Source organism: Rosa rugosa, chromosome 1, assembly GCF_958449725.1.
Source record: "Rosa rugosa chromosome 1, drRosRugo1.1, whole genome shotgun sequence".
In the NCBI taxonomy this organism is placed as follows: Eukaryota; Viridiplantae; Streptophyta; class Magnoliopsida; order Rosales; family Rosaceae; genus Rosa; species Rosa rugosa.
Genome location: NC_084820.1, coordinates 16,578,679 through 16,595,383, shown reverse-complemented (window position 1 = coordinate 16,595,383; position 16,705 = coordinate 16,578,679). Strand labels below are relative to the sequence as shown.

The window sequence follows — 16,705 nt, the reverse complement described above, 5'->3', positions numbered from 1 at the left end:
TCCAACAACCTCTATGAGTACCATATATTCTATATGCAATTTCATGTGGCAGATTAAGCATTAATTAATTGTAGTTGTATCTGTATTAAGGAGGGATTAGCTAGACACCAAGGCTATGTTTGTTTCATGGGATTGGACATCCTTATCATCTTGTGTTACACTAATCCCATGTTTGGCAACAGCAAGGACTGTTTTAAATGAGACTCTAGAGTCCCAAATTCTCATAAACACCTTCTACCATAAACCCCCCAAAAACCATGGGATTATGGAAGCTCTCCTTTTCACCTTCTACTGAAAATTCTCGTTCTGCTCTCCTTCTCAGCAACTTTCACCAATTCTGAGATTAAACACAAGCACACCTCATTCTATCCCCAATTGAACCCAGAATCACTGCCACAGAAGGTTGTAGCGATGGTGGCCGAATACCCAGAAATCAAATCTTCCAAAATTTTATCAAATTCAAAAACCATGTATACTAGCATGTAGAACACGAAGAGCAGATCAACTTTCATACCTTATGCACCTCAAAACATTGTCGGAGCCGCCGAAATTTGTACAGAAACTGCAGGAGAACCCAAGATTTTCGAGGTCCGATTCTCTCTCCACAACCAACAACCAGACCAGCCGAGAAAAGAGAAACGTCGGCGACGACGAGATGGATCAAACCCAGCTGGTGCGCCTGCCGGAGGTGGCCTGATGGCAGAGTTCCGATCGGCTGCCGTTTGGAGCTTCGCGGGTCTTCAGGTCGATGGTGTTGGCTCTAGTTTTAGTCCTAACTGACCAAACATGGGTTAGGGAATAACATAGCATAATCCAGGCTTGAGGAGTCCAGGACTCTTATAAAAATTAAGGCAAGGTATGACAGTCCGGTGAAACAAACATAGCCCAAGTTCACTATAAAATGTCAAAAGGGAACGATAATTGGGGTGAGTTCAAAGTAGTTTGAACTCGTGTATATATATATGGGCTGCATCTCTTCGGCTTTTCATATGGGCTCCGAGGCTCCAATACATAAAAGCCGTACTAAACCTCTACTATCGATAGTCCACACAATCACTGTTGATCTATATTACTTTCACGTAATCATTTTAAACAATAACATGTGCGTAACAGAAATCATCTACTTATATTCATGTGTTGTTGTGTTTTATTTCGAAAAGATACTTTTCAATTTTTCATCATTTTCACATCTCTTGTTTACACCAAGCCGTATAAAACCTAACAATCATGTAAGACGTAGAGAGAAAAATAAATTCTTCACTTTTTACGTTTTCATTTAATGAAGTCTTATTTTAAATTTTTTATTTTGCCCATTTCAATAAACCACTATCAAATGATTATATCATTTTTAGCCACCTCTTATTGAAATATTGAATAAAATAGGAGGCCAACGAAAAATGATATAATAGTTCATTTGAAAGCTTTCATGTTCCATCTTGCGGTTTTGTAAATACAAATATAATTCGGAGACTATACGTTTATTCATGGATTAAATTCAGTTTACCCCCCTGAGGTTTGGGGGTAATTTCATGTCAGTCCCTGTCCTTACAATTTAATCAGTTTACCCCCCAAGCTTGTCAATTCTCCTCAACCGTGTCCATTCCATCCAATTTGGACGTTAAGTCTAACTTTTGAGGGTTAAAATGGTCATTTCAAGACAAAAAAAAAATGAATTTTTTTATTTTTTCTTTTTTTAATATATTTTTTCTTATGTTTTTTATTTATTTTTTATTTTTTCTGTTTTTTCGTTTTTTAATTTTTTCTTCTGTTTTTTCATTTTTTATTTTATTTTATTTTATTTATTTTGTCTTCAACCTATACACCACAAGTTATAATAGGTTTATAAGAACAAAAAGATACTCTAGGTGGTTGAAAGCCGCTCGCTGATCTACGATATTTGTGATATATCTCCAATAAAGTGAAGAATTTTAGGAGATATCCCCAATAAAGTGAAGAAATATATGTAAAAAATGATTTTACACTTTATCTATAAATATCTGTAAAAAATGATTTTACACAGATATTTCTTCACGATTTTACACTTTATCTGTAAATATCTGTAAAAAATAATTTTACACAGACATTTCTTCACTTTATTAGGGATATATCCTAAAATTCTTCTCTTTATCGGAGATATATCATAAATATCGTAGATGAACTAGAGACTTTCAACCACCTAGAGTATCTTTTTGTTTTTATAAACGAATAAACCTATTATAACTTGTGGTGTATAAACGTAAGCAAAAACCCTAAGGTTGTTTCTCTCGTCTCTCCCGAGGAACAGCCGTCACTTCCCTTTTCTTCTCTCCGTCCGACGGCGCGTCGCCTTGATGTCGTCGTCGGATGGGTCTCCTTGGTCTCCTGCTATTCTGCTCCCCTTCGGGTTGGGTAGTGAGAGTGGGGGCAAATAAGTGCCCTGGATCGGACCCGCTCTGGAGCATCTAGCGGCTTGTGAGACGTTGGGTGAGGTCCTGCACGCTGGGTTCGAGCGGTGGAGAAGGTGGATGTCGGACTCGTCTGGTTTCGCAGTGGTCTTCTCCTGGTTGTGTGGTCGCTACTCCTTCTAATTTGGCTGGAACTTGAAGGACGATGGCTTCTTCCTTCTTTTCTGGACTGGATCGACGTGGTGGATGCAGGTGGCGTTGGTGGTCGACGGCGAGTACTCCGGCGAGCATCCAGGCGGGTTTGGCCGGGTTCATGGTTTGCGGCTGATGTGTTGGGCCTCATCTTGGGTCTCTGTTGCTGGGCTAGGGCAGGGTCTGCTTTGTTGGGCTCTGTTTTCTTTAGGGTTTTTAATCTAGTTTTTTTAGATTTAAGCTAGCATTTTTTCTTTTTTCTTTGAGCCTCTGCTTTAAGAATAATATTGGGGAAGAGTCTTGGCTGCGTTCGGATCCTCCCTAGTAGTGTCAAGGTTACTTGAATCATTGGAGCTTATTCCTATGGTTACATTATGTTTTGAGTAGTCTAGGGCTTGCTTTAGGTTATTCATTCATGGCTCTCTTCTATCGTTGCCCGGAGTCCGGGTGAGTCATCTGTAATGTTTCCTACTTTACTATTAATGGACTGACACCCCACGCGTTCAAAAAAAAAAAAAAAACTTGTGGTGTATAGGTTGAAGACAAAATTTATATATATATAAAAAAAAGATGGAATAAAAAAAATTTAAAATGAAAAAAAAAAACAGAAAAAAAAAATGAAAAAAAAAGAAGAAAAAAAATAAAAAAATAAAACGAAAAAAAGAAATTTTTTTTTTTTTTTTTTTTTTAGTTTCTTTTTTTGTCTTGAAATGACCATTTTAGCCCTCAAAGTCAGACTTAACGGTCCAAATTAGATGGAATAGTAGAAATTGGACACGGCTGATTGAAATTGGAAAGCTTGGGGGGTAAACTGATTAAATTGAAAGGACAGGGACTAACATGAAATTAGCCCCAAACCTTAGGGGGGTAAACTGAATTTAATCCTTTATTCATTGTATCAGTAGAATTTTTTATCGATCCTTCAATTTGAATCTATATGAAGCCCCAATCATTGAATATGCATAACTAGAAAAAATTTGTCAGATTCTTGGAAATCAAACGAAAGAATATACACACACAACTATATAAAAACACAAGAATCTAAAAAATAATTAGCATTTTGTGTTTAACCAGGGAATTTGCGGCACTAGCTAGCTGGTCCTTGGTTGACTAATTGATTAAATTGCCACTCCACATTTGAATATATGCACATAGTGGCCACAATATGTCACCGTATGTCTATATAATTAGTCTTTTGACCAATACCATAATACTTCTCCATCATCTTCGAAGTTTCAAACTCCGGAAACTTCATAGTGAAGCAGTTCATAGAAAAGAGGAGTCTATTTTAAATGATACGTAATTTGACCAGAGGTTGAATCAAGGATTGACGAATCATCAAACACCGATCTTTCAAGAATATAATGGTGTAATTTCCCATTTTTTGTTGGGTCTGGCCGCAAATTGTGAAACTCAAATTTTGACTTCAAAACCAGAAGGATCGATGAATGATAATATTCTCGTGAGTGCTCGTTACTCGTTTTCTCTACTACTTCATCTCCAATATTATCAAACTATTTGTTTGGACAGGAATTCATGCATGATGGGATTTTCTGATATTTGGTCTCATATATGTTAGGGAACAGTACTTGGGGATCTCATTAACCATTAGAATAAGCCTTAGCAAAGAAAATAAGAGAAGTTAAAACAAATCCACCAAAAATTGTCAACCAAACATTTCATAACATATTACAATTAGGAGTATAATCCAATAAGGAGTTGTTGGCTGGACGGTGGAATTGTAGCGCATTCAAGATTTGTTTTTAGACGGTTTGTCATGCATCTTCATATATTATTGTCTTAATTTGTTTAAGTCATTTCATCGAACATTTTGTTTTAACTTATTAGCACATTCTTATTTACATGGTAATATTGCTCGTGCATAACATTTTTTTTAGATATTTTAACAAACATCTTATAAAAACTAGTGGAATGAAGACAAAAATCTGACCTAGAGCTCTCTTCTAGGGTTTGTGGTGCGGCGGCTTCTTGAGTCCGTCGAAACCTATACCTTCTCCATTCATGGAGATCTTTTCAGGCTTCGGCCTCATTCTGTTTGCCCTCATCTTTCTCGATGGCAAAGTGTTTTCCGAAGCGAGGTTGGACAGGCTGGCTTTGTCCTTGCTCGCACGTCACAGTTTGGATTAGATGGCCACAGTTGGTGGCAGCGGTGGGTGGGAGCCGGGCAGTCTGGGTCGGCTTCCTCTTCAGGAGATTTCTTCCTCTAACAATGGCATGGCGTCTAGTGGCGGCGCTGGCAGAGGTGGTTTGGTATTTGAGGCGGACGGGCCGACGACTACAAGCGTTCCGAGCGGGGGACAAGGTCTAATCCTTGGTTGCGGTGGGGGAGTCATTTCTTGGCTTCCCCGTCTTCAAGTGCACTTCCCTCTGTGCTGAGGCGAAGGTTTTCGTGACGCTATTGGCTGCAATCGACGTTTTCTGGCTGGCAATTGGATTTCGTCTGTTCTGGTTTATTCTGTCAGTGATGGCGATAATTATGGCTTTGGTGGCTATGCTGTGAAGTTTGACAACTTCCCATCCGACAGCTTCTCCGACAACGTGGTTTTGCCGATGGATTTGCGTGTGGTGGGACTGATACCGGCGACGGTGATAATGGCACTGGCGGTGGAGAAGCTGTCGCAGGGAACATGGTGCATGCTAGGGTTATCCAAGGTTGGGGACACGGAGCCTCCTCAAGATGGAGATTGGGCCTTTCTTGTGTGGGCTTTGATCTCTTTAGGTTTCTGTTTTTAATTTTTTGGTTTACGTTTGGACCTGAATGCTAGGTCAATTTTCTTTTATTGAGGGGAAATATCGACAAGAAACAAGCTGCTTCTTGGTTAATTATTTGTTTTTGGGGTAGCTTTGTTGCTTGTTTTTGCACTTAACCAAAAAAGGTGGGTGTGCTGGGGTGTGCTAAGTAGTATGCTTGTGTGAGGGGTGTGCTAGTATAGTATGCTCTACGTAGTGGCTTTTTCTGACAGCTCTTTGGGCAAGTCATTATTGTACTACTTGCTGAATTGCATAATGGATGACCTTTTAAACTAAAAAAAACAAACATCTTATCTATAATTTTAAGATAAACATTTATATACATGAAACTATTTAGCATATATAGTTATAGCTAAGATTATTTTCACCAACACCTGCAACTCCGCCAATCTGTAAGTATAACTAAATTCATAAGACTCGTGAGTGTTCATGGTTATTCCCATGGAGTTCTTTGTCATTTGGTGATTTGGATTGCACCAGATGTAAGAATCTGTATCACGTTTTGCATAAAGTAGAAGTGTAGGGTTTCAAAGAAATTAGTTTTGAAGTGTAGGGTAACTAAAGTCATAAGACTCATGAGTTCATAACTATTCCCCTTGAGTTAGTTTGCTTTTGGTGCTTGCTTTAGATTGCACAAAAAATAAGAATCCACGTTACGTTTTACATAGAATAGAAGTGTAGGGTTTGAAAGAAATTAGCTTTGAATATGGTATGAATCATGACATGCTTTTCTAAAGAAAGAAAAGATTAGATTAGTGGAGATCACACTCGAGTCATCTTCTTCTTTTCTCGTTTTGATATATCGATCCATTTTCTTTTCATAAACTTCATTATGATAAAGAAAAAAGAAGAATGCATGACCAAAAAATTTTACGACACATGAAGTAAATTTAGTTCGATATAGAGGTAGATTATTTCAATACAAAGATAGAGGTGTCCCAAGCTAATCTACCAATGCATGAAGCTAATTGATGTATTGGTACATTGATATATTATAGACTAACCGTGCATGACTAGTCACAAACTATGAACCTCTGTTTTTTTCCCTTTGTTCTAAACACAGAAGAGGATCAAAACAGTCCACGAGACTCGAAAGAAAATGAAAATGACTTGCTCCAAATTTTCCAATTTCAAACAAAATGGTCCAAGTCTGTTCTAGCAAATTAAAGTTATTGAACTCAGAATTAACCCAAGAAGATTAGACCAGGTCGTAGTCAAAAGGGAATTCCTCTCTCTGTTCTTTCTTTTGTTTCTGGTCAACTCAGGGCATCCTCCATTCCTTTCTTTCTGGAACTCTTGCTTATCATTCAGACAAGACCCATGAGACAAACAGTGAGTCACATAATTTACATTCATTCTGATTCCGCAGACAGATAATTACGCAATGGCGTGGAGTTGAAATTTCGAAATGAAATAAATAATGGAAGAGAGAAAATGATGATGAATAAATTAAAGGGTGTGCATGACGGGGCCGGCAGTTGGGTGGATAATGAGTTTGATAATACATGGAGGAGGGTCGGCCATGGAGATTGCGAGGAGGTCACGGAGTATCCCATTTTGATGGTTCATTTCATATATTATAATGGATTACATTAATTATGATGTGGATAGTATATGACAAGTCTTGTGCATACAATGTGGAATTCTAAAGGAGTTTTGTGCAAAACTTACTTTTTCATCTCTTTAGGGTTTGATTTAGTCAGGTTTTATTGTTGAATTTACATTTGGTGAATGTCGACTACGTGATTGACATTTGTTCGTTGCTTGAGCCTTGAAGTCTATGGTTAACAATGATTTTGCAGCTTAGAAGTTTACAAGGACTTGTAACTGTAGTGATTGTGAATGGTTGCATGAAATACGAGTTAGAATTACATTTTTTTTTTTTTGATTGGAGATGAAGTAATAAGTCATTTCGGTTAGTAAGACACCACCCAGTCAATAATTCGGATCGAGGTCCATGAGGGTATTCCAGCGAAACTAGACTAATCTCTCGCAATATGCGCACAAACCTGAAGACTCCTCAAACCTGTTGAACACAAACTGGTGGGATTTAGGACTCGAATGCTAGACATGAGGGTTTCATGCTAGGCTGCTTGACCAACCTTACCACACCAAGTGGTTTACTTTACTTTCTTTTCACAAAATAGGAAAATAATGACATCAACTAATTTGAAATTCAAATGTGAAAAGCAACCAAAAGAAAATCCATAAGCCTAAATAGATAGTCACATGTTTAAAGTTGTGGGGTGGTTTGTGTAACAGAGGTTTGTAGTTATTCCCTTGTGGTGTTCACCAATTTTATAGTTGCCAACAAAAAAAAAAAAAACCCAATTCTTTGGCTTTTGAGAGAAGCTTTGGTGATACCTAGCTAGTCGATATAAATTCGCGTCTCTAGAGTAAACTTTTCTTGTTCGTCAATGTACCAAATAGCTTTACACTACAAACTTAAAGGGACGACGAGATTGCCAAAGAGCGACCTCTACTATATGCCCTACTTCCATTTTCATTCCAAAATAAGTATCAGGATCAATGACCACTAGCATACACTAACCAATTACGAGAAAACGTGCACAATCTAAGAACCAGATTGATTCGTCACTACTGCCAAAGGGAGGATCTATGACACAATTCACATTGCACTCCAACGAGAACCAAATCCAATGACCAAAGTTGCAACAATGAACAATATGACTGACTCAAAACATAAAATAGAAAAGATGGGAACTCGTTCCGATAGGGGCTCCTATTAGCCACCCAACACCCAAGTTGCAAACAACATGTAGTGTAATCTCACCTCGTTTTCTTTTTCCAGCACAAATCAAACGAAACGAAACCAAAACAAAATCAAAACTATACTGTATCGAGTCAATTTACGATCTTACAAGTTGAGTTAAATACCAGTTTACAAAGTCAAGAAGACACGGCCTCTTTGAACAGAACACATCTGGGAGATTAAATGCCAAACGTGTGTTTGATTCCTCAAAATGTTTGTACATACAAGAATTAGCATGAAATGAGATGAGAATTTAAACCTTCTAATTTAGTAAAATATATGGCCAAATGGAGGAACACACATCCATCCCCCTCAATACGTGAATTATATGAAGCACGACCCGACTCCACGCACCACACGCTTTATTATAACCACTATATAACCCTTCACGCACACACCTGACTACCATTCATAACACCCACCTTGAATTAATCAATTCAAACCCAACCACCGCTTCTCTCTCTCTTTCTCTCTCCCCCTCTTTCGGCGGCGCGTTATCCTCATTCGCCACCCACCACAACCACAACCACAACCACAGCCTCTCTCTCTCTCTCTCTCTCTCTAATGGGACAGTCCTCTTCAATTCCCGAGGCTCCACTGCAGCGAGAAATCTCCCCCAGCCGCCGATTCAGCTTCAAGCACATACCGGTTATGTCAACGGCGGACCAAAACGACGACGAATCTGACCTTTTTGAGACCGTCGATGGTCGCGACTACACCTTAGATCTCCCCGACGAGTGCTTGGGGATCATTTTCCATTTCCTCGGCTCCGGCGACCGGAAGCGTAGCTCGGTCGTCTGCAAGCGGTGGCTCCGCGTCGACGGCGAGCACCGCCACCGTCTCTCTCTGAACGCCCAGGCCGGAATCTTGCCTTTCATTCCTTGTATTTTTACTCGATTCGATTCCGTCACGAAGCTCGCGCTTCGATGTGACCGGAAATCGATTAGCATAGACGACGATGCGCTGGTCTTGATCTCCGTTCGCTGCAAGAGCCTCACGCGCCTCAAGCTCCGCGGCTGCCGGGAAATCACCGACCTCGGAATGGCGGCGTTCGCTCAGAATTCTACTGGATTGAAGAAGCTCTCCGTCGGGTCGTGCATGTTCGGCGCCAAGGCCATGAACGCCGTGCTCGAGTACTGCACGGCGCTCGAGGAGCTATCGGTGAAGCGGCTCCGGGGGATCCACGACGCGTCGGAGCAGATCGGAGCCGGCAAAACGCCGTCGACGCTGAAATCGATCTGCCTGAAGGAGATACTGAATGGCCAGTGCTTTGGACCGCTGATTGTAAGCTCGAAAAACCTTAAGACTTTGAAATTGTTTAGATGTTTGGGAGATTGGGATAGGGTTTTGGAAATGCTTGGAAATGGGAACAGGGGCTTGACTGAAATTCATCTTGAGAGGATTCAAGTGACCGATTTGGGGCTTTCGGCGATTGCCAAATGCTCGAATTTGGAGGTCTTGCACATTGTTAAGGCCCCCGAGTGTTCGAATTTCGGGCTTATTTGTGTTGCTGAACATTGCAAGTTACTGAGGAAGCTTCACATTGATGGATGGAGGACTAACAGAATTGGGGATGAGGGTTTGATTGCTGTAGCTAAAGATTGCCCTGACATTCAAGAGCTTGTGTTGATTGGTGTTAATCCTACTTCTTTGAGCTTGACTGCAATCGCTTCCAATTGCAAAAAATTGGAGAGGTTGGCTCTTTGCGGCAGTGGAACAATTGGAGATGCTGAATTCACTTGTATTGCTGCCAAATGTGTAGCATTGAAGAAGCTGTGTATTAAGGGGTGCCCGATTTCGAATGTTGGACTTGAAACGCTTGCTTGGGGCTGCCCCAATTTGGCCAAGATTAAGGTCAAGAAGTGCAAAGGTGTGAGTGGTGAGGTTGCAGAATGGTTGCGGGAAAGGAGAGGATCATTGACTGTTAATTGGGATTCTGGAGAAATTGTACCTTTGGATGCTGCTGCTGGTTTGAGTGGAGGTGTAGAAAGCTCCATGGAGTTTCCGCTTGATCATGTAGCTGTTACCATCGCTCCATCAAGTAGCAATAATCCATTGACATTGTTTAGAACAAAGTTCGGGTTCTTTTCAGGTAGGAGTTTTGTTCCTTGCACATTCAGAAGGTGGTCAGTTAGCGAGAATGCTTCCAATGGAAATTTGTAGTTGATCTTTATTCATCAGGGCCGAGAAGAATTCATCCTCAGGGCCTTAGCTCACTTGTTCACAGTTATTGATTAAATGATTTTCTGTTTCGGATTTTTTGATTGTCAATGTGTATGAATTTTTCTTGATCCATCCCTGTTGTGATTGCTGGAATATGAATTTTCAAGTTTCTGATACATTTGATGTATGCAATAGCATATAGATGATTTGGGGAATAATGTTAAAAATCTGAAACTGCCTGATTTAATTTCAAAACCCATTTTCCGACGATGTTCGGGATTGTTGAAGTGATTCTGCATACCGTCCTTTGTAAGGTCCAATTTCTACTAATATCATTGATTGTTTCATTCAGAGTATGGTGTGGCAATTATGCGAATTTTGCAGTTTATGGTTTATCAGCTTCAGTTAGCGTTTCTGGAACTCGGTCAGCTTCAGTATGCGATTTTGGAATTCGGTGGTTTACTAATACGTGACATGTTTCATAAGTGTGTAACTTTTGCCCAAACATTTCCGCATATCTTTTGAACTAGGTTTTCAGTATTGCTCTGAACAAAAGTTCTAGTCAATTGGTGATTTGTGAACAGGATTGTTAGCTCAGTTCAAGGTGCATTGTTCCTAATGGTACTTGCGTGTGGCAAGTTACACAATTCCTTCCTAGATTTGGCCACAGATCCAAGAGTTCTTTACCTCCTTTCTTCAGTAACCTCTTATGTTCAGCTGTGCATCTTCCAAACTATAGTAGGCCTTACCTATCACAAAACTAAATATTTTCAGTACGTAGCTCATTTTACAGCGCCCATTCTTTTTTTTCACCGTTTTGTATTCATCTGGTTGTGATCAACTTTGGTTTTTGGGTCGAATCTTGTCGTGATCAATGCACTGTTCATTGTAACATATTTTATTTCCTGCTTAAAATCATAAATAATTTTTTACTGTAGTTAATTATCAAGTGGTTTCAATTAATAATTGTTCGGATAAAAACTAAAGAGCACTGAAAAAAAAGAAAAAAAACTAAGGAGCTAAGATTGAAACGCTACCGAAATTGCATTAAGTGGTATAACAGAACCTTTGGCTTGTTAGCTCAGTGGTTAGAGCACCCACTACCTAATGACGAAGTCATGGGTTCGAGTCACCATGGGGGTAGGAGTGAAATCATTTAATCCTCTAAAAAAGAAAAAAAAAAAAAAAAAACAGAACCTTTGACTTGTTTGTTGCTTTTCAATCTTCGCTTAAGAGTGTGTTTGGATAAGGGAAAAAATGATGAAATTTAATTAAAAATGAGAATTTCATAATTCTTACAAGCTAATTCTCTCGTTTGGCATTATCAAATTAGAAATTTTTTTTTGAGGGAAAAGAAGTCAGACTTTATTGGAAAATAAAGGATTACAAAGGAATGGTTTCAGCTGCTAACGCAACTAATAAGAAAACAGGGGAAGTAGAAAAATAAAAGAAACTCTGCAGCTCAGTAGTAGCCCTTGCTGCCATAATGTGTGCAACCTTATTTGCACTTCTGCTGATGTGAACAATTTTCAGATTAGAGTGGCTCTCCAACCTCAAAACAAGATCATCATACAAGCGACCCAACATGGAAACATTACTCCCATCAGACTTAGTTAATTGCCTTTGCACGCTCTGTGCGTCCGTCTCTATGATAGCTGGAACAAAGCCATTGTCCACAACAAACTGCACTGCCATATCACAAGCCAATACTTCAGCATGTTCAGGAGAAAGCAGACCATGTAGTGGTCGACCTCCCCCAGCCAAAAACGCTCCCTGATGGTCTCTGATAACAAAACCAATACCACCATTCCTTATTGTGTGATCAAAAGACCCATCAACATTTATCTTGTGCCATCCCAAAGGCGGGGCTGACCAACGTGCAAACCTTGCAGTGCGACCAATTCCCATTTTCAGATTATAAAACCTAAAAGCATGTAGTCTGGCCATAGACTGAATCAACATGTCACAAGCAGGAAGACTCTTATTCTCCCAAACTCTACAATTTCTCTCTTTCCATACGCCCCAAAGTAGATGAATTAAATCACCCAAATCCATCAAAGAAAGCTCTTGAACACAAAAGCTAAACCATTCTAAGATGTCACAATTCTCAGTGTGAGGATTAAAACACACCTGACTCAAAGCTCCATTAGATTGGAGTATTTGCTTCGTAAAAGGACAATCTCTGCAAAGATGTAAAGTTGTCTCAATTGCAGATGAACACAAAACACATACCTGAGAATCCAGCACCACCATTTTTGACTCTAGTCTCTCCATTGAAGGCAAAATGTTATGACAAACTCTCCAAATATGAATCTTAGCCGAGCTAGGTATATTCACCTTCCAAAGCTTTTTCCAAAAAGCCACACCCACCGACAAATGGAATGGACTTCTAGCATGAGAAGTAGCAAAATCAAATCGATAAGCTGTTTTAACAGAAAACTGACCATTTTTCTCTAGTCTCCACACAACTCTGTCATCAACACGTCTTGAACTTAAAGGGAGGCTCAAGATAGCATCAAATTAGAAATTTTAAATGAGAGTTTCTTTTGGGACCTCTTAATCTACTCACTAGACCCCCCTCAATTTTTAATTATTCAATGACATATGTATCCTTATATAAAAAGACTGTTAAAGACAGCAAACTAATAAGGAAAATATTTTTTTTTTCTCTACAAAGATTTATAATAATGGACACATTTACAGTACTTTAATTATTCATTTCCATTTTAGTTCTCATTTCATATTTCTCATTTTCTTTGTTTATAAAAGCTTTTAAAAAAGAGAAAATCAAGAGAAAATGCATTCAAAATTTCTTGGCAAATTATATAAAAAATAAAACTATGATACAAAGGTCTTTCTCTTGAGGATCATGAAACGGGGGATAGAAAGCCCTCATGTAAACTAACTAAATAAGTTTGTAAAGCGGCATATAAGACAAAAATAAATAATAAAAGAAGAGCGTGAACAAATTTAATATTGCAACCTATCGAAATTCCTGTATGCAACCATAAACCATAAAAACTAAGCTTTGAAAATCCATAATTAAGCATGAAATAATAGGCTTGAAAAACCCCTGATAAATTTATGTTAATTAGTTACATTATCTTTTTCAATAATTATCTCAGTTTTTTTTTTTGAACAATGTCAAGTTTATTTTGTGGTAAATAAATAATTATGGGAGCACTAACTCATCTTTAATGCTCCCAAAAATTTTCTTTTATGAGTAAGGTTAAGTTAGGTATATGCATGAAAGAGGTTTACTTAGCAAATTTTACCTTTTAAAAAGCAAATAGGAGGTGTAAAGAGATGAGAGGTCAAATGAGCAAATATGTAGGTCCTAATAGAAAAACTCATTTTAAATTTCTCTTTGAAAAAAGAAGAAGAAGGAATTCATTATTTAAATTCCCCACTTCAATTTCCACCAAAATAGGTGTCATTTACGAATTTTTTTGCAACATTCAATTTTCATTTCCAAAACAAAGCTTTTTTCTATTTTATTTTTTTATTTATATTAAACTTTCTTAATTTATTACACATTTCAAATTCTAAATAGATACAACCAAACAATAGAAATTGCAATTAATGGAATTTTAGATTGATGGAGTTAAAGATTCCATCATTTATAAATTCCTACGGATTTCATAATTTTCTCATTCAAACGCACCGTAAGAGTTCATACTCTTCCGGTCCCCTCTATACATTACATCCTACACTTTTTTTTTTTGGAAAAGTAAGTTCATTGAATCTGTTAACGATAATAATTGTTTCGAATGACATCCCTTATCATTTCAGAAGCTGTGACAAATCCTAGAGCTAAGATAGAACATACCAAGAGGTGTTTGTCCTTGTATAATATAACACTGCCCTAAAACACTTATAGAGAAACTAGCAAAAACTGAAAGAAGATCTTCAACCTCTTCAAGATAATTACCAACAACAGAAACATTGTCATGACCTTGAGTTTGACGATCAAAACATCAGAATCTGCAATTCGGGCATGTAAGAAATTGGCAGACCAATCAACTTTAGACTCGTCCCAGTCTACAACACACCGCTCGCCAAGAAAAGCAATAGCTGTACTCACAATTTGATTAAAATTGAGCAAATTAACACTTGGTTTCAAAATAGGTAAAATATTGTGTGAGGTGGGCTTACGCATTCTATGGTTTTGATTAGACCTGTAATTGGATTTGGTTTGGAGTGCATCAACCTAAATCCAAATCCGATTAGTAATAACAAAATTCAATCCGGCCCAACCCGATAACCTAGCAGATCGTTAATAGCTTAATTCAAATCCGTATTTTAGGCCCCGAACAGTGGTCATGGGAGCATATGGTGCTTGACCAGAACTGAATCTGTGGAAGCAGGTTCGTGGTTGAAGTGGTTGTTTGTGACCGGCAAGGAGATGCCTCTAGCTGGAAGGATCTTTACGGCAGCGGCTGGCTGGAGTTTTCTGCAAGTTCTAAGGAATCCTTGCCTCATTGGGCTAGGGTTTCTATTGAGTTGTGTTGGAATAGGGTGGGATTGGTTGTTTTCGGCCCACCTAAAAATTAGTTTTTTTTTTTGGTCATTATTCCTCTTTTTTATAAGGAGAATATGACATTTATCTCTTTTTTTTTTTAGAGAAAAGTCACAAAGAAAACAAAAGTTTTGTTGCCATAATTTATTAATCTTCGGGACACTAGTTTTCTTTGTTTTGGGCCTAATTCTAAAAGGTGGGATACTGGGATGTTTTAGACTTTTAGGTGACTTGTTCTGTTTTAGAATAAGTTGTGTTAGGTACTCTGCGAAAAGATTTTTTTTGACGACCTCCAGAAGTGTATCTTTTTTGTATTGCTTGCTGAACATCTGTACAATATTGACATTTTCCTCTAACAAAAAATCGCCAATATTTAAAAGAGTGGAAATTCACAATGATAAATTCTATACTTTCGTTCAAAAAATATTTTCATCATCGGTGGTGTTTCTATCACTAAAAATGCTTGTAGATGAAAAATGTAATAGTTTCTTTTTTTGATGAAGATTGATAAAGGGGGGGGGGGTGAAATTTGCACACCCCTCTTTACATTTTGCACACCCTTTCTAATTTTTTAATATTTTCTGATCTCCTCTTGTATTTTTTCCCATATTACCCTTCTTCTCCAACTAAACACTCTCAGCAGTGAATCAAACTATTTACCCTTCAACATGTTGATAGCAGAGAAACTTACAGGCCGCTAGCTTATCCAAGAAGGCTCTATATTGGTTGCTTTGTCAAGATCCGCCACCCTCCTTCAGACCTTGGAGACTTGGATTTTAATCAAACCTCGAAGCTCTCCAGCTGACAGAACCATGAAAAAAATATAGGCACAGAAGGCAGCATCGAGACTTGCATCTAATTACTTGAAAATCGAAATACAGTTGGTGGACAAGCTCCAAGTCCATCTGATGGATTGGTGTTCAGACACTTCTAATTCAGAATTTCGAAATCACTTCAATCACAATTCATCACAAAGCAACAGAATCAAAACGAATATCCTTTTTTTTTCTTCTTTCTCATAATACTCCCAAGATTCAAAATCGAAAACCGAAAAACACAATAAAATCCACATCCACTAGAAACCAAAAGCACATTTCCAGTCACAAAAACCAGTCATTTCACATTGATCTAACCTAAACATGCATCAAACAATCAGTAAAAACACTCAGCGATCCGTTCTCCACCAATCCAACACTAAAAATAAAAAATAAAAACCTCATTTCAAGCCTAAAACAATAGCAAACCCCTAGATTCAACAATTCCATCACATTTGGGCCTCATTTTCTCATCACCGAATCCAAGTGGCACCTAGAAACAAATTCGCCCAACTTTCTATTCACACTTCTTCTCCTCTTTACATTCTCTTGGATTTAGTAGCAAATCCAAGAAATGGGTGTTTGTATTTGTATTTGTTTCCCACGTGCAAGTCATCGGTGGCCGGAATTCGATGATGACCACCGGAGCTCCAAAAACTTCTCGTCGTCGACACAGTCGACGATTGAAGTGTGACGGCGACGTCAAGATGAAGAGAACGGCGCCGGTTGACCGTCGTGGGGTGGCCGGACGCCGGAGTTGCCGAAACTTGCCCAGAAACCGTCAGAGGATCATGAACTTCGGGCCTTCGATTCTCTTTTTACAGCCAATGCCTGGATGATCCGAGACCACCAAGAGGTCGACGATGAAGAGACGCTTCGATTGATGGTGGTCCGCCGTCGTGTCGTGGCCGGACGGCGAAGATGAAATCGGTTAGCCGGTAGGAGCACGAGAGCGAGAGAGAGAGAGAGAAAGAGAGAGAGAGACTGAAGAAAAATATTAGAGAAGAAGGGTATTATGGGAAACAAATTCAAGAGGAGATCAGAAAATATTAAAAAATTAAGAAGGATATGCAGAATGTAAAGAGGG

General features: G+C 38.7%; 1 protein-coding gene across 1 annotated transcript; it reads left to right on the top strand.

Annotated features, from left to right (window-relative positions):
* Positions 1-8,522: 8,522 nt before the first annotated feature.
* LOC133721183 (F-box protein SKIP2) lies at positions 8,523-10,460 on the top strand. Its single transcript, XM_062147727.1, has one exon. It carries the CDS (start codon positions 8,686-8,688, stop codon positions 10,282-10,284), a length of 1,599 nt encoding a protein of 532 aa, XP_062003711.1. The 5' UTR covers positions 8,523-8,685; the 3' UTR covers positions 10,285-10,460.
* Positions 10,461-16,705: the final 6,245 nt, after the last annotated feature.